This window comes from Cebus imitator, unplaced genomic scaffold (genome assembly GCF_001604975.1).
Source record: "Cebus imitator isolate Cc_AM_T3 unplaced genomic scaffold, Cebus_imitator-1.0 Scaffold15, whole genome shotgun sequence".
In the NCBI taxonomy this organism is placed as follows: Eukaryota; Metazoa; Chordata; class Mammalia; order Primates; family Cebidae; genus Cebus; species Cebus imitator.
Window position 1 is genome coordinate 3650368 of NW_016107330.1, and position 27641 is coordinate 3678008.

General features: G+C 41.0%; 1 protein-coding gene and 1 pseudogene across 1 annotated transcript in view; one reads left to right on the forward strand and one right to left on the reverse strand.

Moving 5' to 3' along the window:
- The window catches only part of VPS13D (vacuolar protein sorting 13 homolog D), a 301395-nt gene that overhangs the window by 184425 nt on the left and 89329 nt on the right, over window positions 1-27641 (forward strand). The window contains exons 62-64 of the mRNA XM_017504510.2: window positions 808-956; window positions 12287-12421; window positions 13867-14034. Coding sequence (XP_017359999.2) covers window positions 808-956; window positions 12287-12421; window positions 13867-14034 — 452 coding nt within the window. The remainder of the gene's footprint in view (window positions 1-807; window positions 957-12286; window positions 12422-13866; window positions 14035-27641) is intronic.
- On the reverse strand, window positions 6096-6174 carry LOC119468086 (annotated as a pseudogene).

The following is a 27641-nucleotide window of genomic DNA, read 5'->3' on the forward strand; positions in this document are numbered from 1 at the left end:
TCTGCTTCCTCAGCACAAGTGGGCAGGTCTCTGTTGGCAGTGTCATTTTTCTGTGAGTAGCAGTGATAATAGCTTACACCATAAATGTGTTTGATGAGCAGGTACGTGCCAGCTCGTCGATATAATTTCCAAGGCACGTGATGCCAAGGCAAAATGTGCTGTCCAGTTGGATGTGCATACAACATCAAGTACAAAGAGCACACTGCTATGTTGTAGCCCATGCTTCTCCTTTTATTTCATGGGATGGCAAGTAAAAAATCTGCCTTGATTGTCCTATTTAAATGGATGTCCACCATTTAGGAGACAGGGTGCTTCTTGAAGTGATGTTAGCTCTTCATGGCCTGTAGCCTGATTCTTTCTCAGGCATTATGTTGCACTCAGATTCATTAATTGGTGATATTCATTTTGATTCAGTTTCACTGCACTCCAAGACCTTATTTGGATATGATGCTAGGAAAATCAATGTAGATAATCTGGGTCATTGATAATAATAACATTGCTAACAAATATACCTGTGGCCTTGGGCTTTTCCATCTGGATTATTTTTTCTGAAGATGACATCTGTTGGATGGTACAGAGTCACAAGTTAAAATGCTAGTCTTCTTTTCTGCTAAACAACACGAAACAGACCTACTCTCAGAAAGAGTGGCATCAGGATACTATACACGTCACTGTACTCTCACAAACTAAATTGGGAGTGATAGACGGTTTACTTTTTTTGGTGAATTTTTTCAATGTGAATATAAGTGTTTGGGTCATGAGACTAAGAAATTCTTTTTTGTCTTTTTAATTTTGCCTTTGTACCAGAGGTTGAAAAATACGATGAAAACCTCCATGAAAAGACAGTCGAGCAAGGTGGAACACCAGTTCGATACTACTTTGAAAATCTCAAAATCAGCCTTCCTCAGATCAAGCTAAGTGTGTTCACCTCCAACAAGCTGCCACTGGATCTTAAGGTAAGCTGCTATTTGGGTAAATTTTTTAAGATGACTTTTACTTGGAAAAGAATGAGTGTGTTTACAATTTTTGTTTGTTGTTGTCTTTTGTCCCTCATCATTCGTAGAAGACATTTTATTTTTACAGATTTTCTTTTTCAGAAGGTTTATTGACTCACGTATATTTGTCTTTTAAAAAAAAAATTATGACATTGCCAGAGATCAAAAAGTATCTCAAGAGATTCACAAATAATTCTGTAAAACCCATTTGCTCTCTGTTTAGCTCCTGGCTTACCTCAGTGAGATAAAAGCCTTTTTTCTAAAGTTGTGTCTAGGATCAAGACAAAAGCAAAGTCAAGACAGCGTCTTCCTTTTGTGCCCAAGATCTGCTCACCTTCCTACTTCTCTCTTCCTAAGTATTTACCTCTTTTTGAATAATCGTCACTAGGAGCATCTACTGCCTTGAAAATAGCCCACTTACCCACTGGGATGTGGCCCCCTCTACCACCACATCAGGATGAAACTCTTAGACAAACCATCTTGATGACTACTTACTAGACACAGCCTGACCACCATCTTCATTTTCAGCAATAAAGTATATCTTAAGGAAGAGAGCTGGGATTCAAATCCAATCCTGTCTGACTCTAAAGTCTATATGTTTTTTTCACTATACTATGCTTCCCCATAGAACATAAAGAACCAGAGAATTTTAGACCTATGAGTCCTCAATGATGTACTTGCTTGGTAGACAGGGGAATTGAAGTTCAAAGTGTTTTGTTAGTCAAGGCTGTGTAACTAGGTAGTGACAGAAGCAAGAGTGAATCCAGGGGTGTTAGAAAGTCTTTCCTTGGGTTGAGTTAAAGTTGGCCCCCCTGCAGCTTGCAGCCATTGGTTCTAGCTCTTCAATCTGTTGCACTTGAAGACGCTGCTCAAGACCTCCATCTTCCTACTTACCACCAGTCCAGGACTCTTCCCACTGCCTCGTGCTGCTTCCTCTAAGATGCTGCAAGCTAGTCATCTTGCTGCGCAGGAACAGAGATATGAGCAGATAAGGAGCAAGCCTAGGGTCCTAACTTAGATGCCCTCAGGGCCGTGCTGGCGATGCTGCGGGTGGAGCAGCACAGCAGGGCGGTGTCATGTCTGTTCTACCAGGAGTGCTTGCTCCATCTGAAGGGGCCGCCACAGCCTGCTCTAGCCACTTGCTGTCATGGGGGAGTATGAACCCCATGTTGCCAGACTTTTAAAGAGAAGCCGGAAATCTGGATTTTTATGTGGAATCTCCTGGTTTTTAAACATTGGCAACCAATTCAAGTTTTTTGGTTTTTTTTAAACTTTGTGGGCCTAACAAAACACATGTGTGGGCCTCATGTGGCCGTGTCTGCCAACTCACAGCTTCTAAAATCGACGTACAGGTAATTAGACAGTAGTCTGGTCAACATCAGATCACATTTGGGTAAGGGTATGGCAAGGGTGACTGCATTGGGATGGCAAACTGGGGACGAGCAGCTGGGAGTGCTGGTCAGGACCTGGGGCAGGAAGGGCTCTTGCAGTCATCTCCAGAAGAGTGCAGAATACCCTTCACTCACTGCCCTATCTGCTTAATTCGCTTTAATTTCAATTTTCCCAGGAGATTAAAGATGCTTAGAACGAGCATGGGAGTCAGGGGAAAACCATGGGAAAACCACTATCTTGCTAATATCCACAAGTATCCACTTGACTTGTGTGACCTTTGGAATGGGTTTGTTTGATAAAGTATATATTCCCCCAGAACACTTGGCACTTGCCCAGCAAACCAATGTGAAGCATTTCCTCAGGGTTGAGGACTTCTTGTTTTTAAAATCATCTTACCAAGAAACACAGACGCCTAACTATTCCCTTCAAATTGCTCCCAGCAGAAAACTTCCCCAGACTGATAAAAGCAGTCTGATTTTCTGCAGTTGAAGTAGCTTCAACCCCCCAGTTATATGGTAGTGATGGTTGTGTGTGCACTCGGCATGCAATCAACGGAATCATTTCAGTTGAATGTTTCATCTGGCGCTGAATTGAAGGAACATTTTCAGGGCATTTTTCAAATCATTGTTAAACAAATTAAATGGAGCTGCCGTTTTGATGAGGTGTGGTGGGGGCTGGGGGGTGCACGCCAAGTGCAGTAAGTTCAGGTTTCCAGCAGGGTGCAGGGAATTGGTACTAAAGAGTTAAATTCTCAGCTCGTGGAAGTCACATTTTACTGTGTCTTGAGTTCTCCTAGTGGAGTCTGGGACTCATAAAATAATGTCATTTATTCAAAGAGTTTTCTAACAGAGTAATATGCCTTTATTAGTAGCTCTTAGAAAGGGTACTCTGCTCTTTTAGATGAATATATAATGGCTAAAAGTATGTGCTTAGAAAATGGAGTCCTGTCCCTGAACAGGAATCACGAGAGCCTGACTAAAAGGTAAACCATGTCTTTGGTATTGAAGGAATAATTATCTTGATTCTCCTGACTCCAGGCCAGAAGTGAGACTGTCAGAAATCTCAGAGGGAAGTCTCTTCAGGTTTACACTGAGGGTACATTGTTGCCAGATATAGTGTCTGTTCAAAAGGACTCAAAGCAGTTTCACATCTGCTATCTCAATTGGATGCCTTACTCTGTGATGGAAGAATGGGGAGATAATAGTCCCATTTCACAAATGCAGAGACCAAAGCACAGCATTCCTCCCTGACTCCCCGTTCGTTCCATCCTCCCAAGTTTGCATGTTAGTGAGTGGCATAGTGATATTGAAAATACCAGGTAGCTTATATGTGTTTTTGGCTTTTTTTAAAGATCAAAAGAAGCCAGGAGCCTTTAAAAAATTTCACGAGGTGGCCTACAGCAGTCCTTTTTCCATTTAGAGCATTGGGGTATTACAAAAGAAGGGCTTTAATTGAGCAATCTAGTTTGGAAGAAAACCCACATTTTAATGGTCAGAGTGAGAGGGTGGGGGTAATGGGGAGTTTCAAACAAAGACACTATTTAAAAAGCCTAAAACTGTCTTCTCAAAGGCTTGAAATAATTTGTTGGGAAACTTCAGACCCTTTACTTTTTTCCTCCCCTCCCTAAATAAAAACCAGATTTGTTAAAAGGAAAAAAGATCCAGTATTGTTAATTGTATTTCAGAAAGTGCCAGAGAGGGAAATATCCCTGTAGTTTTAAACACTGTCCCAAGAGGGAAATAGGCAAATACCCTGCTTCACATAAACAGTCTCTATGTACCATAAATAAACCTTTAAAGAATGAATTCCAGACAGTTTTGTTTAGTGCAGGATAAACTAAGAAAGGAAAGGACGTGGCTGAGGGAATAGCTTGGGATCTGAGACCTTATGGTATACAGACAGGTATTTCTTCTTTCAGCTCTATAAAGTTTCTAGAAGACTTCAGCAGTTTTCGTGTGGGGAGGTAGAAATAGACAGTTTCCTATTTTTCTTAGGAGCTTATGAACACAGGATTGCCTCATCCAAAATCCATTTTATAACAGGAAACTGTCTGCTACTTGTGTAAATAAGCATCAACTTTGTATACTACTGTATTTGAATAGCTATTTAGTTACTACAAGAATAAGCCCTGTTTGGCTCGTTCCCTCATCTCATCAACTTTGACTGACCAAATTAACCTGAAGGTGGCAGAATAATTCATGCCATTGAACTGTATCTCAGCTTTTTCAAATGTGGAGTCCCCAAAGCAGTAAATGACTAGGTAAGGATAACTTTTACTTAAGGGCCAGAGTAGTTCCTTGAATCAGACAAAGCACCTTAGTCATTCCAAAAGGTGATAGTGTTTAGGTTTCAAAGTCTTTGCTACTTTGTGTGGTTCTTCTTCAGTGTTTGGTTGCAGTGAGTAAGTTGGGGTATAAAAGCTTTTACCTTAAGCCTTTTTTTGATCTCATTTTCTGTTCTCTGAAAATAAAGTAATGCTCAAAATAGTATTGGCAAAACTGAGTGCTGAACTGATTGTCAGTACTCTGTTTTCCCAGCATGTTTATTTTTTGGCTGTAAGCAAAGCAGTTGAGCTTACCGAACCTCAGTTTCTCTGCCAGTGAAATGAGGAAAATAAGGCCTGCTCACGTACTTTATCATCACTCACCATAAGGTGGGGTACGGCATGGGTGAATGAATAGCAGAACGTTTTTCAGGAGAAATAATAATAATCCTCCATTCTGGCTCTCTGGCTTTTATGCTTTCTAGCTAATAGGTAGTTGCTATTGTGAAAATGAGCATATTCACATCTAAAATCAAATTGCTATATGACTTTAGGCCATCCACTTAACATTTCTTGTTTTACTTATACCAAAGAGAGAGAGAGAGAGTTAGGCTGAATTAACTTGATGTTGGACTTTTTTGGGGGATAGAGGAGACAGGGTCTCACTCTGTCACTCAGGCTGAAGTGCTGTGGCATGATCACCGCTCACTACAGCCTCAACCTCCTGGGCTCAGGTGATCCCACATCCCAGGTAGGTGGGACTACAGGTGCGTGCCACCACGCCTGGCTGATTTTTGTATTTTTTGTACAGACAGGGTTTTACCATGTTGTCCAGGCTGGTCTCAAACTCCTGGGCTTAAGTTACCTGCCCACCTCAGCCTCCCAAAGTGTGGATTACAGGCATGAGCCACTGGGCCCAGCTCAACTTGAGGTTGCTATAATCTCTAAAATATTCTGAAATTACTTAGCAGGATGTTATCAGTAACTTCCCAAGGCACCAAATCCAGGGACCTTTCTCTCTAGCCTTACCTTTGTAGCATCCTCTACCATTTTGACGTTGCTGACTTCCCTGTTCTTGACATCTGTCCTTTCTGGTTCTCCTCTTGTTCTGTTGCTTCTCTGCCTATTTCTGTTTTCTTTTATTCTACTTCTTCTTTTCCTGATCTGAATGTTAAAGGTCCAGATTTTTCTCTGTGAACTGCCTGGTATGTCACTTGTCTATTTTTCTGTCGGATCTTTTATCTCTCCTAATTTTAGAAACTCTTTCTAAACTTTATGTCTTTGATGAAAGTTGCAAGTATTTTTTCTTTAGCTTTTTGTCTTTTTACTTTGCTTTTGGGGGGGGTATGGGGGGGGTCTGTGTGTGTGTGTGTGTTTAATTATACAAGAGCTGTTTATTTTTATGTTGCCAATTTTATTATTAGTCTTTTGTTGTTTTGAATCTAAATTTTTTTTAAACTCTCCATCTTCAGAGAAACTTCTGTAGTAACAAACTATAGAAATGATCCCTAAAAGTATAGTCTTGAATCTGAATTTTGAGTCACAAAAAAGTTTTCCCTCCTCTCTGGTTTTAGAAAATTTTACTCTTTCTTCCATTATGTAATTTAATTTTAATTAAACATATTCTTGTTCCAAAATAATTTAAGGCAGCCTCAGAAGGCACATGCAGAAAGATTATAAGTAAGAAAACAGAATGGAAATGTCATTAAGTTGCACATGAAATTTAAATATATAATGAGATTTTAATTCAGTAGGGAGTATATAGACTTTTCAATAATGCTATTAGACCAAATCACAACAGAAAAAAATATTAGACTTATTCTTGACACTTTATGTAAGGATAAATTCTAAGTGAATCAGATTTACTGGTAATATTAGCATGAAAAAGTGTTTTTATATTTAATAAGGAAGAGTATTTGACATGCCTTCTAAACACCTAGAAATATTAATCATTTTAAATAAAGATATAATCAGAAAATAGAGCCATATTCAGAGATTGTTAACGAGCTTATAGCAGACCCATGTTAGCTGAGAACTTCAAGAAAAGACAGATGGTGGTGGCTGGGATGGGGAGTGTCCATTTGAAGCCATTGGAAAGCTACCAAACAGCCAGGACTTGAGAGTTCAAGATTTATGAGAGGAGAGAAACTCAGTAAGGTGAGCCCAACATTTATTTTGCTTTTATTCTTGAGACTTTTTCTGATTTGTAAGCAGTATGGGGAGAAAGGTGAAGAAGCCAAGCACAAAAAGCAGCTGCCAACAGGCAGAGAATGCAAGTAAAGCTTTTGGCAGTCTCATGGGGCCAGCAAAGCAAAACTTAGACTTCATTGCTACTAAAAGAGCTGGTACTTGAAGGGCTAATATCTTACAGAGAAGGGACAGGCAGAAAACAGACCCCAATAGTCCGAGCTACTTTCTTTCTTGAGATATTTGCTGATTTCTAAGTGACATAGACTGAGAGAAACCAAGCAAAAAGAGGCAGCTAAGAGGCAGAAGAACTTAAACAGTCTTTTCAGTAGTCATATGGTATTAGGGAGATTATTAAGACTAGACGAATGGCATTGGTTTTCACTGAGACTGCTGTAGGACTATACCAGGACTTATAAGGACTGAAATACACCAGAACTTAGGTAAAGACTAAAACGCAGCCTTGAGAAAACTCAAACCCTGGTCGATTTAGGCATTATGCTTCTTACTCTAACTGCCTGCCAGAAGCTAAAAACTCATCCATAGTCTTTGTAGGTTTTCATACAAAATGTTGCATTCAGTCACAAATTACCAGGCCTGCTTAGAGATGGGACCAAGAGAAAAAACAAACACTAAAAACAGAACCATAGATAAATTGGTTGTTGGTATTTTTAGATATAAAATTTAAAATAACTATGAATATATTTAAGTAGTTTCCCAGGAAACTATAATTTTTTTAAAAATTATCAAATAATAAAGGAAAATTATAGATCACTTTTTCATGAATACAGATGAAAGAAATCTGAACAAAATATTAATAAATCAAAAACAGAAATATAAGGCCGGGCGCGGTGGCTCACGCCTGTAATCCCAGCACTTTGGGAGGCCGAGGCGGGTGGATCACGAGGTCAAGAGATCAAGACCATCCTGGTCAACATGGTGAAACCCCGTCTCTACTAAAACTACGAAAAATTAGCTGGGCATGGCGGCGCGTGCCTGTAATCCCAGCTACTCAGGAGGCTGAGGCAGGAGAATTGCCTGAACCCAGGAGGCGGAGGTTGCAGTGAGCCGAGATCGCGCCATTGCACTCCAGCCTGGGTAACAAGAGTGAAACTCCGTCTCAAAAAAAAAAAAAACAGAAATATGTAAGAAAGATAATATAACCAAATTGAGTTTATTCCTGGAGTACAGGTTTAGTTTAACATTTGCAAATAAATTTTATAATTCGCCACATCAACAAAATGAAAGAAAAATAGAATATGATTATTTAAAAATACGTAAAGCCCATTTGACAAACTTCAACATCCATCTACAATAAAAATTAATTCAGCAAGCTAAAAATAGAAGATAACTGCTTTAATCTGTTTACATGTATCTATTAAAAAGCTACAACAAACATCATACTAATTGGTGATATAGTAAAAGCTTTTTCTTGAGATAAAGGAAAGATACCCATTATCACCACTTCTTTCACAATTATACAAGAGTTCAGCCAGTGAAATAAGTCAAGGATGATCTTTTTGACAAAGAAATAAAAGGTATAGGAGCTGGAAAGGAAAGTAATAACTTTGTTATTTGTAGAAACATTATCATTTACTAGAAAATCTAAAAGTATTTACAGATAAGTTATTAGAATAAGTAAATTTAGTAAGGTCACTAGAAACAATGTAGAAAACAGTTGTATTTCTATATGTCAGCAATAATTACAGAAAAAAGAACAAATTGGAGGATATTAAGAAAACAGGGCTGGGTGTGGTAACTCACACCTGTAATCCTAGCACTTTGGGAGGCCTTGGTGGGAGGATCACTTGAGCCCCAAGAGTTCAGGACCAGCCTGGGCAACATAGGGAGACCCTGTCTCTACAAAAACAGAAGGAAGGAAGGGAGGAAGGGAGGGGGGGAGGGGGGAAGGAGGAGGAAAAGGGGGAAGAAGGGGCAAAGGAGGGAAGGGAAGAAGGAAGAGGGGAGGGAGAAGAAAGAGAGGAGGGAAAGGGGAGAGAGATGAGAGGGAAGAGGAGGGAGGGAGAGAAAGAAAACATTAAATACTGTGTTATTATCTATTACTGTGTAACAAATGACTCCAAAATGTAGTGGTGTAAAACAACCACCATTTTATTTGTTTACAATTCTGTGGGTCAGTAATTTGGGCTAGATCTAGCTGGGTGGTTCTTCTGCTGGTCCCACCGGTGGTTATTTATATGGCTATAATCACCTGGCAGTTAACCAAGACTGAATGGCATGAGATGACCTCAAGTCCCATGTCCAGTGGGTTGGTGCTGGCTGTCAGCAGAACCCCTTTCCACAGGGTCTCCCATCTTCAAGGAAGCTAGTCCCAGCTTCTTCACATGCTGGAAGCATCAAAACAAGCAGCACAGAAGCTCCAAGCTCTCTTGAGGCCTAGGCTCAAAGGTCACACGTTATTATATCTCCCACCTCCTGTTGGCTGAAGCAAATCACAAGGCTAGTGAAGATTCAAGTGGAGGGGACATAGACTTCACTGCTTTACGGAAGATGCAAAGAATGTGTGGCCATTTTACTCAGGTATCTAGGAATAAATCCAACAAAAGGTGTGTAAGACCTCTACACGAAAACAGTTAAACATTATTGTGAAAAAGACCCTCATAGATGAAGGAACGTACCATTTCAGTATGTTGGAAGATTCAGTAAAGTTGTCGTTGCTCCTCAAATTGATCTGTAGATTCAGTACAGTCCTGATGAAAATTCCAGCAGTTTTTTTGGTGGCAAACTGACAAGCTGATTCTAAAATTTCTCTGCAGTTGAAAAGTACAAAGAGCAGTTAAGGTAATCCTGGAGAAAAAGTACAGAGTTGGGGACAGCTTACACTATTCGACTTCAGAAATTATTACAAGACTACGGTAATTAAGACAGTGTGGCATTGGTAGAAAGCAGAGCAGAGTGAAACAGAAGAGAGAATCCAGAAATGGATGTGTAATATCATCACATGACTTATGGCAATGTTTATACCATACTGTAGTAGTGGAAAGGATGTTCTTTTCTTATTTATTTATTTATTTATTTATTTATTTATTTATTAAGACGGGGTTTCACCATGTTGGTCAGGCTGGTCTTGAACTCCCAACCTCAGGTGATCTGCCCGCCTTGGCCTTCAAAGTGCTTGGATTACAGGCGCGCCCAGCCAAGGATGCTCTTTTCAATAAATATTACTTAGTTCAATATTTATCAGGAAAAAAATGAATCTTGGTCACTCCCTCACACCACACATAAAAATAAATTCTAGGTGGAGTGTAGATTTAAGTGTGAAGAGTAAAACAATAAAACCTCCATAAGTAAACTTGGGAATATATTTATGACCTTGATGTAGTTAATAATTTCTTAACCAGGACACAGAACGCTCTTACCATAAAGGAAAAGATTGACAATGTGGACTTCCTTAAAATTAAGACTGTCTGATCATTAAAAGATATCATTTAAAGAATAATAAGACAAGAAACAGAATGGAAGAAGATATTTGCAACACATCTGTTCAACAGAGTACTTGGTATACAGAATATGTAAGAACTCTTAGAAAGCAGGAAGAAATAAAAAACAGGAGCTCACTATAAAAGTGAGCAAAAGACTTCAATAAGCACTTTACAAAAAGGTATCCAAATGGCATATGCACATTAAAAATCTGGGGTTTTTTTGTTGTCCTTTGTTTGTTTTAAGGGTCAGCCATGGTAATCCCAGCACTTTGGGAGGCTGAGATGAGTGGATCACTCGAGGCCCAGTGTTGAGCAACAGGGCGAGACCCTGTCTCTACAAAAAAAAAGAAAAATTAGCTGGGCGTGGTGGTATGCGCCTGTAGGGGGAGGCTGAGGCAGGAGGATCACTTGAGCCCAGGAGGTCCAGGCTACCCTGAGCCAAGATCCTGCCACTGCCCTATAGCCTAGGCAACAGAGACTGTTTTTGAGACTTTTTTTTTTTTTTTTTTTTTTAGTTTGAGACAGGGTCTTACACAGGCCAAGTACAGTGGCACAATCTCAGCTTATTGTGGCCTTGACCTTCAAAGTCCAAGTGATCCTCCTTTCCCAGCCTCCTGAGTATCTGAGACTAGACGTGCACGCCAGCATGCCCAGTTAATTTTTAAACTTTTTGTAGAGACAAGGTCTTACCTCGTCACCCTGTGTGGTCCTAAACTGCTGGCCTCAAGTGATCCTCCCACCTCAGCCTCCCAGAGTGCTGGGATTACAGGCATGAGCCACCACTCCTGGCCAGACTATCTGTTTTTTAAAAAAGCGATCTATACCAAGTGCTGATGAGGGAATAGAATAACAAGGGATTTTGTAGACTGCTGAATGGTGCATAAACTGGTTTGACCACTTTGGAAAACTGTTTGGCAGAATATATTAAGACTGTATATGTACATTCTTTATGACCCAATTCCACTCCCAGGTATATGTCCAAGAAAAATGCATAAATGTGCCCCAAAAGACATATCTGGGCAGGGAGCCGTGGCTTACACCTGTAATCACAGCACTTTGGGATGCCAAGGTAGGCGGATTGCTTGATCCCAGGTGTTCGAGACCAGCCTGGGCAATACGGTGAAAAACCTTCTCTACAAAAATGCAAATATTAGCAGGGCATGGGGGTTTGCACCTGTAGACCCAGCTACTAAGGAGGGTGAGGTGGCAACAGAGCCAGACACTGTTATGGAGTCTAATGTTGTTTATAGCAGCATTATTCATAATAGCAAAAAGTCTGAAACAATCCAACTTTTCATCAATAGTGGTGGTTAAATACATTGTTTTATTAGCGCAATGGAGTATTATATGGCAGTGGAAGTTAACAAACTACAGCTGTATGCAACAATCTAGGAAACTCACATATGTAATGTTGTCTATGAGAAGCCTCCTACAACAGAGTGCATACTGATGATTTCATTTATGTGCAGTTTAAAGCAGGAGAGCTCACCTGTGGTGATAGATACCATCACTGTGGTTGTCTATGGGAAAGAAGGCAGGAGGAGGGAGTGGGAGTGTGCTCATGGTGAGCAGGCTGCTTCCAAGATGGGGATAACAGTCTGCTTTCTGATCTTGTGGTTGTTACATTATTCTGTTCACTTTGGGAATAATCATTTGGGTTTTGAACTATACATTTGATTAGTATACTTTTCTGTATGTGTGGTATACATCAGTCAAAAAGTAAAACATATCAAACGGATACAAAACAGACCGAAAGGAATTATGACACAAACTAATAGTGTTTATCTCTGCGTGATGTATGTGACTTGGGTGATATATGTCTGCCTATATATGTATTTTTCCCTAGTATTTTATAGTTACAGGGAAAATCCTTATTTATAAACATCAAAACCTGACCCTCGTTGGAAAGTTAACATTAATTGTAGCTTTAATGGAATCTAGAATTATAGTATCCCAGAAGGCCATCATATGACTTAAGTATGTCATTTCCTTTCTTCCTTAATTAGGCCCTAAAAAGTACCTTGGGATTTCCTTTGATACGGTTTGAAGACGCTGTGATTAATCTAGATCCATTCACTCGGGTACATCCCTATGAGACCAAGGAGTTCATCATCAATGATATCCTCAAACATTTCCAGGAGGTGAGGCTTGGAGAAGTTCTTATTGGCTGGAGCATAAGCACAATGTTTGTTTTAGTTGTTTGGGAATTTCGGTTACTAAGACATTACTTTGGAGAACCCAGATAAACATTTCAACTGGGTTGTGTTACAGGTCGGGTCATATCCCAAGAAGCCCGTGAAATCCTGAGACAGTACATTTGACCTATGAGCTGTTAGTTTCATCCTTCAGAGCTAGTCTGAGGGGTTTCTGCTGGAGTAGCCACGACTCTTAATGGTTGAATTGATGCTTTAATAATAACAAAATAATGTTTTTATTTACCAGGCATGGGCCTTCTTTCAGCAACTACAGCCATGTTCTTAGAGTCTATGGGATCCTGCCCTTGGGTTGAACTTGAAATTTTTTTAATCGAATTGGGCATTTTCCATTTCATATTTATTATGCAGACTGCACAGATCAAAAAGTAAAGCCAAGGCATATTCTTCAATGAAGAGACAGATCAAGATAATATCAAATTTAGTAGCTTTCAAAGTTAAAATATATTCTGTTCTCACTTCCTTTTCTCCATTCCTCCTTTCCTTTTTTGACTTTCCTAATTGGTGATATTTCTACTTAACTAAGAAAAGTGATACAGCAGATATCACCGGAACCTGGATCAGTCAAATGGAAGTGTAGAAAGAGTGGAGGGGGCTGGGCATGGTGGCTCACACCTGTAATACCAGTAATTTGTGGGAGGCCAAGGCAGGAGGATGACTTGAGCTCAGGAGTTTAAGACCAGCCCAGGCAACATATTGAGACCCCCGTCTCTACAAAATATAGAAAAAAAGATTAGCCGGTTGGAGAGGCACTCACCTGTAGTCCCAGCTACTTGGGAGGCTGAGTTAGGAAGACCACTTGAGCCCAGGAGGTCAAGGCTGCAGTGAGCCATGATGGTGCTGCCTCACTCCAGCCTGTGTGACTGAGACCCTGCTTCAAAGAAAGACAGAAACAGTGGAGGTTTGCTTGATAAGTCTGTCCTTGCCTTCTTCAGGCCCCCCACCCACACCACAGCTTATGAGAGGAGCTGCAGATCTACCTCTCTTCCTCACTTTTCTTTTATAATTCTGTCTGCTGGTGATTACTTCTCTATTTGTAGGCATAATTAAAAGAAGAGTGTGATTTATATAGTAGCAAATACTCATAAGAATGCCTCCTGTTTCATAGCTGTTTTTATTCTTCTAACTGGCTTTGAAGGGTATTTCTGAGAGTATTGAAATCACTCTCAGGGATATGTACATTGGGAGAAGCTTGGGTGGTGCTCATGAAAGGACAGAGATGATTTTGCAGTTGATGACGATTAAAAGCTAATTCCTGGTAGTAATGGGAATGGAGGACAAAACAGACTTCTTACCTTTTCACTTGGGACACTGGTATCTGCAAATATAAGTAAATGTTGATTGGACTTTTCTCTTCCTATTGCATTTGCCAGGAACTCCTCAGCCAGGCAGCTCGAATCCTGGGATCAGTGGATTTTCTTGGCAATCCTATGGGGCTTTTGAATGATGTTTCCGAAGGGGTTACGGGACTGATAAAGTATGGAAATGTTGGGGGCCTCATCAGAAATGTTACACACGGAGTATCAAACTCTGCAGCCAAGGTAAGGAAATAGAGGTGAAATTCCATTATAATTAACCTCATGAGTCCTCCACAGTACTACCATTTCTTACATAGTTAATAGGCTGCGAGAAGTTATATTCATGGTCTTTGCTTCACTGCCCAGACGCCTTGCCTTTTCCTCACCTCCGATCACCTGCCACCAGGTGCACTGAGTCCACCTCTAAAATATCTCTTCCTTCCTCTCCATTGCCACTGCCTTAGTCCAGGCATTGCATATCTCTTACCTGGGTCACTGCAATAGCCCCTGACACCCTGGACCTTTCACGGTGACCCCCTACCTCTTTCACTGTGCCACCAGAATGAACTCACGCCATTCTCTTGCCCAAAATCTTCCAGTTATTACCCACAGTGTACAGGGAAAGTCCAAACTGAAGTACAGCCTTCTATAATGACACAACCTTTTTAGCCGTCTGAATCTAGCAGCAGACAGACAGTGATGTCATCCTCCAGTATCTTGCAGCAGACAGACAGTGATGTCATCCTCCAGTATCTTGCAGCAGACAGACAGTGATGTCATCCTCCAGTATCTTGCAGCTAGTTGACTTGTTTGTTCACTGGCATCTTAATTCGTGGACATTTCTTAGTTCACTCTGTATTTTCTGACAGGAGCGGATTATGTGTGAAGATGGAGAAGGTGAAGGGAGTTGAAGGGTGGTTGCTATCTGACATGCAGGCCTCCAAAGAGCTCTGCTGTTTTGTTCTTTCTTTCATCTCAACACACGTTTCTCACAGAGACTGACTTTTTCATGGATGAGCTCATTTTGAGAAAACACCTGTGCTATCTGCCTATTTACTGTAGAGACAGCATTTATTTTAGTGAGATCGTAGGTGTACTTGTGCCACGGGCTGATAAAATGTGAAGGTAGCTTTACCAAAGACGTCTTTGTGGCACTGCATAGACATTTGCCTTGAAGAGCAGGTAAGTGAGTAGAGTTGAACAGCATTTCTATGTGGTATGGTATTCTTGTTAATAATGGGTGAGAGCTGAGAATTTATCCTTTTTTTCCCAAACGATTTTCTAGGGATGATAGATTGGTCAGATCAATTCTGTAGGATTATCAAACCAGACCAAAGTGGACCTTTTTCCTTATCGTTCAAAATAAGCAGCAGTTTGTTTGTTTGTTCTTTCTTTTTCTTTTCCTTTTTTTTTTTTCGGAGACAGAGTCTCGGTCTTTCACCCAGGCTGGAGTGCAATGGCTTGATCTCGGCCCACTGCAACCTCTGCCTCCTGGATTCAAGCAATTCTCCTGCCTCAGCCTCCCAAGTTGCTGGAATAACAGGTGCCCACCACCACACCCAGTTACTTTTTGTATTTTTTAGTAGAGACAGGGTTTTCACCATTTTGCCAGGCTGGTCTCGAACTCCTGACCTCAAGTGATCCACTGGCCTTGGCTTCTCAAAGTGCTGGTATTACAGGCGTGAGCCACCATGCCCGGCCAGCAACAGTCTTTTAGAGAAACTTTCCAACTCATGGTTTGAAAGCAGTGAGACTCAGGTTCAAAGTCTGATCTAGCATATACTCTTCTGCCTTGAGTCCTTTCTCGACTCAGTGGCCCCTTACCCCTCACGCGTCATAAACCCTCATGGTGGTAGCACAGATTCCTCACTCTTCTTGCTTAAGCATTTTATTAAATTTTGTTGACTTTATTGAATTCTAAGTGACATAAGAAGGTCTTCCTGGTTTTATAATTTCTTTCTTTGTTTTTGTACCCTGGACTTTACCATAATTTAAGAAATGAGGATGCTTATGGTTTAACGATAGGACTTCATCACTGTGGAACAGAAATGCACCTACTTTACAGGTTTATTGTGAGAACAAAACAAGATGAGACGTTACAAAAATTTTGAAAAATACAGAGTGAAGAAGATACATAGGTCATTAATTTGCCTGTAATATTTGCATCAAGACTTGAGCCACCAGGAAGCCATTAGCGCTCTTGAAATGAAAACCAATCTATTATGAGCTACAGAGAAGGAGGACTCTGGGGCACTGAGAATAGGAGAGTCAAACCCCATTGGGGCCAGTAGGAACCTCCATGGTTCACTGTGTTAAGAATGAAGAAGCTGTTGACGTCCCTGTGACATCTCAACAGGAGAGACCTCTTAGGAGTTTCTCCTGGCAACATCCTAGTGAAAGGATTGGCCCTTTCTTTTTTCTCCTTGTTTGTGGAAGTCTCATTTGTTTCCTGGTTTTTCTGTTTCCCCTGAAAAATGGTTTTTGAAGCTTGAGGGTCAGCATGAGATTATAACTTAGGCAGAAAGAAAGGGCAGTGTTCCCCCTACCCTCATCCTTACCGTGGATCTATATGAAGGCCTGGGGGCAGTGGCAATACATTTTATTGGATATCATGCTTTATATGTTGAAGGATTTATATAAGGATATTGCTTTCCAGGGAATGAGTCTTCTTGAATGGGAACCTCCCTTTCCATATGGTTGGGTTTCTTTATATATTTGCCTTTCCTTTAATAAGGTACTAGTATTGGAGCCACAAGCTGCACCTGAGGGGATGGCTGTGTAATTTACAGGCATACATTGTCTATTAGTCCATTCTTGCATTGCTGTAAAGAAATACCTGAGACTGGGTAATTTATAAGAAAAGAGGTTTAATTGACTCACGGTTCTACAGGCTGTAAAGGAAGCATGACACCAGCATCTGCTTCTGGTGAGGTCTCAGGAAGCTTCCAGTCATGGCGGAAGGTGAAGCAGGAGCTGGTGTCTCACGTGGCGGGAGTGGGAGCAAGAGAGAGAAGGGGAAACAGCCAGATCTCACAAGAACTCTGACCTTCATGAACACCAAGGGGATGGTACTAATCCATTGATAGGAAATCTGCTCTTATAATCCAGATACCTCCCACCAGGTCCTGGCTCCAACATTGGGGATTATAATTTAACATGAGATTTGAGGAACAAACACCGTACTATATCACATTGCTTAACATCAGGGATACATTTTGAGAATCATTTCACTAGGTGATTTCATTGTTGCGTGAACATCATAGAGTGTACTTACACAAACCTAGATGGAATACAGCCTATTCCACACCTAGGCTGTCTGGATAGCCTATTGCTCCTAGGCTACAAATGTGTACAGTATGTTAAACATACCTAAACCTATAAAAGGTCTACAGTAGAAGTATGCTATTATAATCTTATGGATGGATCATCAGATATGCAGCCCATGGTTGACCAAAATGGTATTTGGCACATGACTGTAGTTTGACACCGGCAATCTTAGGTGTATTTATAGAGATATAAAAACTAGTTGTATCTGTAAGATGTGAAAGCAGATAAACATAAAATTACCACGTCTCATAGGAAATGGTAGATTTAAATGGGTCAATCCATTGAATACCCGTTCAGGTAATCTCTGATTCTGCACATATGTGGTTGGACTAAAGATAAGCGTTTTCTTTTAGTTTTGTGGGTTGGAATCAACCTTTAAAGTTGTTTTAGGGGAATGTTTTGTTTGTTTCTCTGTGTATACCAGAGGAGTTCGAGAAGTACAAATGACCACAACAATCAGCTCTTGGCCTGTGGCAATTATTCCTTTAAAGAGTGCCTGAGTTCCAGTGATTAAAAAAGGGTCAGAGGGGACAGAACTGCACCTCACTGAGCCCCCGCCAATGCACTGCACTTCATTGCAAAGACCAGAGGGCTTTAGCCTGGTTCAGCGGGCTTTGAGTGTAGTGAAGAAGTTCGTAAATCTCTTAAATTAATTGTAAATATTGTACAAATGTGTGTTTTTCTGGGGTGAGGGTCCAACGTTTCTTTTGTAGCCTCCGGGAAAGAGTCATGCCTCCAAAGATCGTAAGCCATTATTATAGACATAGGCTTGTACATTGAGGGAGCTTGAGGCTGGTAGGATAGTAGCACTTTAATCGCATTGTATGTGCATGTGCATATGCGTGTAGCATGTGTGTGTGCGTGCGTGTGTGTGTGTGTGTGTATGTGTGTGTTTTAGACGGAGTCAGCCTGTCACCAGGCTGCAGTGCAGTGGCGCGATCTCAGCTTGCCGCAACCTCCTACTCCTGGGGTCAAGCGATTCTCCTACCTCAGCCTCCTGAGTAGATGGAATTACAGGCATACGCCACCATGCCCAGCTAATTTTTGTATTTTTGTAGAGACGAGGTTTCACCATGTTGGCCAGGATGGTCTCTATCTCCTGACCTCATGATCTGCCTCCCAAAGTGCTAGGATTACAGGCATGAGCCACAGCACCCGGCCAATTGCATTTCTACCTTTAAATAATCTTTTCCTCTGTTAGTTTTGCAAGATTTGTTTTTAACATTTATGAAAAGATGATGATAACTCCCCTGTCACACTGGCCTGAGGAGCAAAAGAGATGAAGTATGTGAAAACCCCGTGAGGAGTTAAAAGGGAATTGATTCAATCACATAAGAAGATAATAGACCTGTAGGTTTTAGTCATCTGTGGATAGATGCACAAATTTTAAATTTCAAGTCTATAGTGTATCCACTTGTGGAATTTCTCATTTCTTTCTTTTCTCCCCAGAGCATTCCTGCAAAAGGAACATCTCATTTCATCTTTGTTGTTTAATTTATTTACTATTGGCCTCAAGGAAATATAAGTAGGAAATAACCTATGCCCTTTTATCTCAGTGATTTCTCTTTGCCTTTCCTTCTCATCTCCCAACCCTAGAAATCAGCATATGGATTCAAATCTAAGATTGACGGCTTAGCCGTGGAATTGTGAGCATCTAACCCATGACTCCCCTGCCTGGGTCTTGGCAAGATGACTCTAACCCTTAGTGGAACTTCAAGGATCTGATCCCATTCCTGAGGCCATGGCAAGGCAACCGTTTCCGGAAGTACTTCTATGAATGTGATTTATTTAAGAAAATGACAGCATTTCATATTCCAAACCCATGTCAGAGGAGAAGGTTTCTTTCTGAAGCATGAGTGGCAAAAAGTGTACTTTTTTCTAGTTCTAAGTCATGTAAATATCTGCAAGACCCTCTAACATCTTTCAAAGGCAGAGAACTGGGAAGGCCCTCTGTTGATTAAATTTCCACTCTAATAGACTCTGGCTTCATTTGTATGTTCATTCTTGTGTGATATTTTCACAGACATAGCTATCCTAAAACAAATAAAAGTACTTTTTAAACTAATAAAATCTCAGATGTTAACAATAGAGCAAATGATTCCACTGTCTTTTCTGCCCCTGTAGAAACTGTGTTTGCTCTGCACAGCTGTCATCTGGTCTTCCTAAGGGAAGAAAGCCAACAGCATACTTAATTTCTTCCAGCAAAGGAGGGAAACTTTTGGTCATCACTAATGGACCCTCTGCTCATTCTGTTCTACTTTCCATCCCCTTTTTTTGAGATGGAGTCTCACTCTGTCGGCCAGGCTGGAGCACAGTGGTGCAGTCTCGGCTCACTGTAATCTGCCTCCTGGGTTCAAGCGATCCTCCCACTTCAGCCTCCAGAGTAGCTGAGATTGCAAGCATGTACCACCATGCCCGACTAATTTGTATTTTTAGTAGAGATTGGGTTTCACCGTGTTGGCCAGTCTGGTCTTGAACTCCTGACCTCAGGTAATCTGTCCTCCTTTGTCTGCAGAAGTGCTGAGATTACACATATGAGCCACTGCACCCTGCCTCATCTCCTGCATTATATCTTTATCAAGTCAATATAGGATGCTTTTGATTCTGGGTACCTTTGTGGTCTCACATTTGTTTTGATTCTGTGCTTAGCACTACAGATATTTTCATAATTTGTCATGTTATTAACTGAAATTATTTTCATAATGGTCATTTTCTGTTCATGGAAATTAGAATTCATTGTTCATTGTTTGCTACATGTTAATTTTACTGATAACTTTTGTAGTTGTATGGTAGTTTTCTTTTTTTCTCTTTTGCTTTGTGGTGTTTATTTCTATCAGACCTAAATTTCCCAGCTCAAATTCTGCAGATCAAATTTGTGTCAAGAAGACGTGAATTTTCTGTCAGTTATTAGTTAATGTGTTTTATTTTATGTTGTTTAAGCCATTGTTTCACTGTCTTAAATCAGTTTTGTTTTTTATGAATTTGATAAAGATCTAATTTTTTAGATGATTTCTTGGCATAAACAGCATTAGTAGGAAAAGGTGTAGGAACAGGGTCGAAACATTGTACTTCATTGTGGAATACATACTAATTCACAAACATTTATTGAGCACCTTCTGTTTGTTAGGCTTGATGAGAGACTCTTTATATACATTGTCTTAAGTCTTGGGCCAGGCGCAGTGACTCACCCCTGTAATCTCAGCCCTTTGGGAGGCTGAGGCAGGCGGATCACCTGAGGTTGGGAGTTTGAGACCATCCTGACCAACATGGAGAAACCCCGTCTCTACTAAAAAATACAAAAATTATCCAGGCGTGATGACGCATGCCTGTATTCCCAGCTACTCGGGAAGCTGAGGCAGGAGAATCGCTTGAACCCGGGAGGCGGAGGTTGTGGTGAGCCAAGATTGCGCCATTGCATTCCAGCCGGGGGAACAAGGGGGAAACCCGGGTCAAAAAAAAAAAAAAAGAGAGAGAGAAGTTAAGTCTTCAAGGTCACACAGCTAGAGATGGATTTGAATCCAAGTCCAGCTAATTCTGAAGGTCTTATTTCATTTTGTTTTGCTACAGGATGTTTTTCCTTTTTGTTTGTAAGGCATTCTTCTAGGCACTGCAGAGAATATGAAACATTAATTACTGCTGACTTCCCACCAGAAGCCTCTTCTTTGACGTCACTGTGTAGCTGGTCAGTGGCCACTATCATAGCATTGTTGGCACGAAGCAGGCCCTCAGGAAGTGCTGGTGCTCGCCGACATTCTCGTGTTCGGTTGTTTGTGGCTGTCACCATCTCCCTTATAGGCAATAAGAATCTTGGGGATTGCAAGCATGGTTTTACTCATGTGATATCGTTTTATCATCAGAATTACCTGGTCAGTAGCTGGATAGGCATTTTTAGTCCCGTTATGTAAATTAAGAAACCGAGGCCCAGAGAGGTCAGGTGACTTTCCAAGATTAGCCAGGTTACTGCAGAGCTGAGATGTGGCTCTTCTGTACTGGCATCTCAATTCTCATTTTTAATTAGACTTTTGAGGTATCACTTAACTACAAGATTTATTCTAGACATGTCTCTATATGTTAAACAAATAAAAACAACAGAAAAAATAAAAAGTAAACCAAACAAAAAGCTCTACCTAGTTCTCACACTAATCTTTGATAACTTTTAGAAAAACCATCTGAAGATAAATACTAACAAGTTGAGACAGAGAAAACAAGAAATTCAGACTGTTTAGATAGTTCAGTAGAAAATCTAGCTAGGACTTTAAATAAAATTTTATTCTATTTCTTTGGTTTCTATTTGGGACAGCAGTGCAGAGAAGTTGTTTCTCTCTGAAGCAACCCTTTCACTAGCCCTTTGTCCCGGGACACCAGATTTGGTGCCTAGCAGTAATCCAGTGGAAACTGACTTTCCTGTCCCAGCACACAGACTCTCAGCCAGCCCCTGCCATCAGCCGACTTGATATATACTGTGACCTTGTTGAAGGGAGAGGGGTCCATCTGCCTTTAAGAAACAGCACTTTTTTTGTTGTTTACTTTGCAGTCACTACATTTATGAAGCTCAAACAAAACTAAGAGCAATGTTTATTCAAGGTGAAAGTTTTATCTTTGCACAAAAGAATGCACTGAGTGAGTCCCTGCATGGATTCTGAAGGCGAAACGGCAATTGATGGCTTGTATCTGTTTTTGTCATTATGTATGACTGCTCCATTTTATAGTTGAGCTGATTATCCCCATAATAGCTTTTCCATGTACCTCTAAGCAAGTAATAGGTGAATGCCTTCTCATAAGCATTGGGGTTTTAGTGTATTTAAGTTGGCACAAAACTTCAGGGTAAATGAAATTCACTTCAGACAGTGATCTTTCCCTTAGAGAATGTAGGGCTTTCTAGTTTCAAAAAGACTTTGATCCTAAATAAGTCACCCGAGGGATTTCTTTTCCAGCCAAGAGGAGGTACCTTCAAGTTGTATGTAGGGAAATGACTCAAATTTTTGGCATCAGAATTTTTGTTTTATTTTCCTCTAATAATCTTCAGTACTAAAATGATTCCCTTAGTCTGAGCTTTTTTTGGTTAGCAACAAATTTTAGATGCTGAATTACCCAACCTAACTTGGGCAAATCTCAACTATCTGAGGGGATCAGACAAAAGTATATTTGTAGGGGCTGGGGTGGTGTCGTGAGAACTGCAAGTGACCAGAATTCACAGGCAGACCCCATGTACCCCACTTAGCAGCCTTGCTTATGAAGGAGCCAAGTGAACAGGGTTTAGCCTTCCCTTCCTTTCCCACCCTAATCAGGCAGCTCAGTAGCCAGAAGTGACAGAGCAGGGAACAAATGATGCCACTATTGATGTCCTGTTTTTGAAACAGAAAGACAGAAAAAGTTCAAAACTTCCTCATTTCCTAATAGTAGTTCAGTTAAGAACAATCTTCTTAAGATTTTTTGTTTTTTAGGCCTGAACATGTCATATTGGAGAGGAATTCACTTGATCTTCCCAAACTGGAGCCTGTGTGGTGGAAAACTATGTTCAGTTGCTAAGTTGAAAAGACAGAAAATATTTGTGTCCCCCAAGAGTAGTGGTTTTCTACCCTAGAGTAAACATGGTTTATAAAGGAATCATATGTTCAAGCTTTCTTAGGTTGGCTGGTGACCCTCAGCATTGCGGTCATGCATTTCTTTTCTGTAATTCAGTATTCTTCATATCAGTCTTTGGCCTTTCTTGAAAAATTGTGACAAACTTTAGATGAGATAAAATTTTCAAGACACTCATTCTGTTTGGAAGGTTCTATTTTAAAAAAAAAATTCTTTCTCTCATAATTGTTCTTTTGAACTCTATCTCCATCTTGAAGAAAAGCTAACTCAAAGTATATTCTTAGGAGAATGAGGGAATATCTTGGTCAGTATCACACTTAAAGATCAGAAAGCAGGCTGGGTGTGGTGGCTCATGCCTGGAATCCCAGCATTTTGGGAGGCCAAGGCAGGCAGATCAGCTGAGGTTAGGCGTTCCAGACCAGCATGGCCAACATGGCGAAACCCTGCCTATACTAAAAATACAAAAATTAGCTGGGTGTGGTGGTGCATGCCTATAATCCTAGATACTCAGGAGGCTGAAACAGGAGAATTGCTTGAACCCAGGAGGCGGAGGTTGCAGTGAGCCGAGATCGTGCTACTGCACTCCAACCTAGGCAACAGAGCAAGACTCTGTCTTAAAAAAAAGAAAAAATCAGAAAGTGATGTGAAGAGTATAGCCATCATTTATTATGTCAAATATGGGCCTAGGATGTTTCCCTATGCTCTTTCATATAACTTTCACATGTACCCAATAGGAAGGAAAGGAGGCAGGGAGAGAAGGAGAGAGGGGGGAAGGATTAAGCCCATTTTGCAGATGAGAAAAATTAGAGTCATCAGGAACCTTAAGTTTAATAATGACTCACTATTGGAGCTAGAAGTTTTAGAAAAAAATTAATTTGGGAGGCAGCCTCTATTTTTCCTCCACACAATGCAACTTCTCAGGTATAATCTTTTACCAAACTCAAAACATTATAGAAGCAAAACCACAAGCCATTGGAAACAACATTATTATTTAAAAGTAAAGCTCAAGGAGTCCTCTGTGTTGGGCCTCGGAATTTTCCAGCTGTAATTTTTTTTTTTTTTTTTTTTTTTTTTCTTGTTTTCGCTCTTGTTGCCCAGGCTGGAGTGCAATGGCGCAGTCCTGGCTCACTGCAACCTCCGCCTCCCAGGTTCAAGCCATTCTCCTGCCTCAGCCTTCCAAGTAGCTAGGATTACAGGTGCCCGCCACCACGCCCGGCTAATTTTTGTGTTTTTAGTAGAGATGGGATTTCACCATATTGGTCAGGCTGGTCTCAAACTCCTGACCTTGTGATCCGCCCGCCTCGGCCTCCCAAAGTGCTGAGATTACAGGCGTGGCTCACCTTGCCAAGCCTCCAACTGTAATTTCTAAGCTTTTCAAATTAATCTTTACTATCTGGAAATCTCTAATCTAGTGTAAAAGGGTTGAAATGAGAGAAGAGGATTGAGAGAGTTTTCCTCATTCAAATAGAAAATGTGTGACTCAAAAGCATTTGAGTAAACTGACCCACCTGATGTTCCTGATCCAAGATTTCTTCAAATTTAAATCATGTGGGATATGCAGTCCCTAATTTCTTCAAATTTAAATCATGTGGGATATGCAGTCCCTAGGCCTTTCCTCCTGTTTGGCCCAGGGAGCACAGCAGAGCTTTGGACCATTTTGGTATAAGCTGAGAGTGATCTTCAGACCACTTTCCTGATGGCTGTCTTCCTCTAAATGCTATGTGTTAAGTTGTAATTTCTTTAAGCCATTTCCTGAACTTCACTCCTTTAAGCATTTTTAAACATCTAGGATATCATTTCAAAATAATAGTATTTAATTTTCAGGGCAGAGTACCCAGAATTAGGGAGAGGTGTGCATTCCCACTATCAATTACAGGCAGAAAATAAACTCATTTTCCCCAATAGTCCCTTTCTTTCCTTACCCTTTTCCACTTAGACTGTGCTATAGCTTTTCAAATTTTGTAGATTTTTTTTGTCTCTCAGTTCTGCTAGCAGATTGGCTTTCAGATGTTTAGTGACACCATTGCTTGAATTAAGAAGCCGGAGGGAGAATGTTGGGGTTAGAGTGTTATTCCTGAGAGTTTTAAATTTAGTTCTATTGAACTGAACTATGGTTTGCTTCTTGGAGGTACAAAGCAATATGATTAACTTGTTAGAGTTTCACCATTCCTTATTGGAAGAATAATAATACCACTGTATGTTTGTCTTGATTTTTAGTTGTTGGTAAGGCATTTACGTATCTTTGATCCTTTCTATAAGCCTAAAACTAGCTAGATGGTGTTACTATTGTCATTATTATTATTATTTTGAGACGGAGTCCTGAACTGTCACCCAGGCTATAGTGCAGTGGTGCAATCTCTGCCCACTGCAATCTCTGCCTCCTAGGTTCTAGCAATTCTTCTGCCTCAACCTCCTGAGTAGCTGGGATTACAGGCGTGCACCACCATGCCCAGCTAATTTTTTTGTATTTTTAGTAGAGACAGGGTTTCACCATGTTGGCCAGGATGATCTCGATCTCCTGACCTTGTGATCCGCACCCCCAGCCTCCCAAAGTGCTGGGATGACAGGCGTGAGCCACCGCGCCCGGCCTGTCATTATTATTATTATCACTCCTAGGAGACAGAAGTTGCAGTTTTTACCATTTTATACATGCAGAAACAGAGACCCAGTGGAAGTAAATAACTTTGCTCAAGATGGCCAGACAAAAAGTGGTAGAGCTTTGTACTTCTCCCTAGCTCTGCTGACTCCTGGAGCATTGCTGGACAGCACAGTCAGCCCTCCATATCTGTGGGTTCTGTATTCATGAATTTAACCAACCACAGATCAAAACCAAAAAAAAAGGATAGTTGTGTCTGTACTGAACACGTACATATTTTCTCCCTTGTCATTATTCCCTGAAGCATACAGAATAACAGCTATTTATATAGCATTTGCATAGTAAAATAATGCATTATAAGTAATCTAGTGATGATTTATATACAGGAAGATGTGTGTAGGTTGTATACAAATACCACACTATTTCATATCCGGGACTTTAGCATCTGTAGATGGATGGTGTCTGCTGGGTGTCCAGGAACCAATCCCCAGTGGATACTGAGGGACAGCTGTGCTTCTTGAATCTTGATACTACAGGTTAAGATTCACAACATTGTCTCCCTATTATAGTTGGCTTTTCCCTTGCCAGTGTTGTGCGTGAGCCTTGTTAGCCCGTCCTTCCCTGCAGAATGAGTTTCAGAGAACAGAGGTAGAAAAAATGTATCTTTCCCTCTTAGAGGTTTGTTGCATTGTTCATTCACCATGCTGCCATTTGTATGAGATATTTCAGAGTCATAGATCTGAAAGTTCACAAAGAAGCAATATATGACAAGAATAATTCTTGTAGCAGAGTTTTTGTGAAGTGGAGGATGGTTGGGAGAAAAATTTAAGCTTATGTCAGGACATTACATTAAGTAATTTCTACAGTGTCTGGGATGAGGGAGAATTCCCCCTAAGGGGAAAAGGAAGATCCTTCTAGAAGCAGGTGAGAGTCTGGCTTTTCCTTAGCTTTCCTCATAGCCAAATGATGGCGTGTCTGCCCTAACTTGGGAGGCCTCGACATGAAGAGGCAATGTGGATGCACAGTTGGTCCCTGGATATAAGTAAAGGCACATCACACTCACCTGCAGCAGGCAAGGGGTAACTACAGCTTCCTTTTCCTTTTCTATTACACACCAATGAGGAAGCCCTCCAGTGCCATTTCTAAGAACAAGGAAATTTTCTAGTTAGGCACATGAGGATGATTGAGATAAGCTCAAAAACTAGGAGCCACACTGGGGAAGTCAGGCTTAAAGTGTGAAGAGAACATGGCACAGAGTGGACTGTGCAGCCATTTCCCTAGTTGTGCTCATGCTGTTCTCCCTTACACTCGTACTCAGTATTGCCTTTGATTGGGGTGCCTGTCTCCATTCCTGGCCAGAGGCTCCAAATTTGTAAGGTCCAGCCCACATGCCATGTTAAAAACGTGATCTCTCCCCACCCTGAGCGCCCATGGCCCCTTGTGCTTCCGTGACAGCAGGGACCGGATTTTACCTTGAAGCGCGACCATTTGTGCACCTGTCTCCAATGTCAGTAAGCATTTATCATCACCAGTCAGGTGCTGGGCACTGTGAAAGACCGTTAGAAAGGAAGATTTAGAAAATGTTTTCTTTTGCCGGGCGCGGTGGCTCACGCCTGTAATCCCAGCACTTTGGAAGCCGAGGCAGGTGGATCATGAGGTCAAGAGATCGAGACCATCCTGGCCAACGTGGTGAAACCCCATCTCTACTAAAAATACAAAAATTAGCCAGGCGTTTAGCACGTGTCTGTAGTCCCAGCTACTCGGGAGGCTGAGGCGGAAGAATCGCTTGAACCCGGGAGGAAGAATCGCTTGAACCCGGGAGGCTGAGGTTGCAGTGAGCCAAGATTGTGACACTTTGCTCCAGCCTGGCAACAGAGCAAGACTCCTTTTTGTGAGGACATGGAACAGGTAAGGCAGAGAAGGAGTAAGTAATGAGAATCCAGAGGAAAGAAGTATTGCAGTGGGATCTGTGCACACTGTACAGTTCAGGAGAGAAGTGCTGTGGGCAAGGGCGAGAATACTTTATTCTGTTGGTCAAGGATGAGAGTGACTGGAGACAAAAGATGTAATGCAACGGTCTGTATTTATTTGCATCCCAGAGTAGACTTTTAACACCTGAGGGGGGCCAGGATTTTATCTGACCACATTTTTTTTTTTTTTTTTGGCCAATTTCCCCTGTAACAATCCATAAAGAGTTATTGTAAGGAAAATTAAAGTGACCCAGGTTGTACCATGTGGGCCCTCTTTTATCTGGCATAGCATTTTTCACATGGTATACGGTATACATTTAATGAATGTATAATTGTCTAGCTATTTCTGTTTTTTAGGGAAACAAACCCTTTTT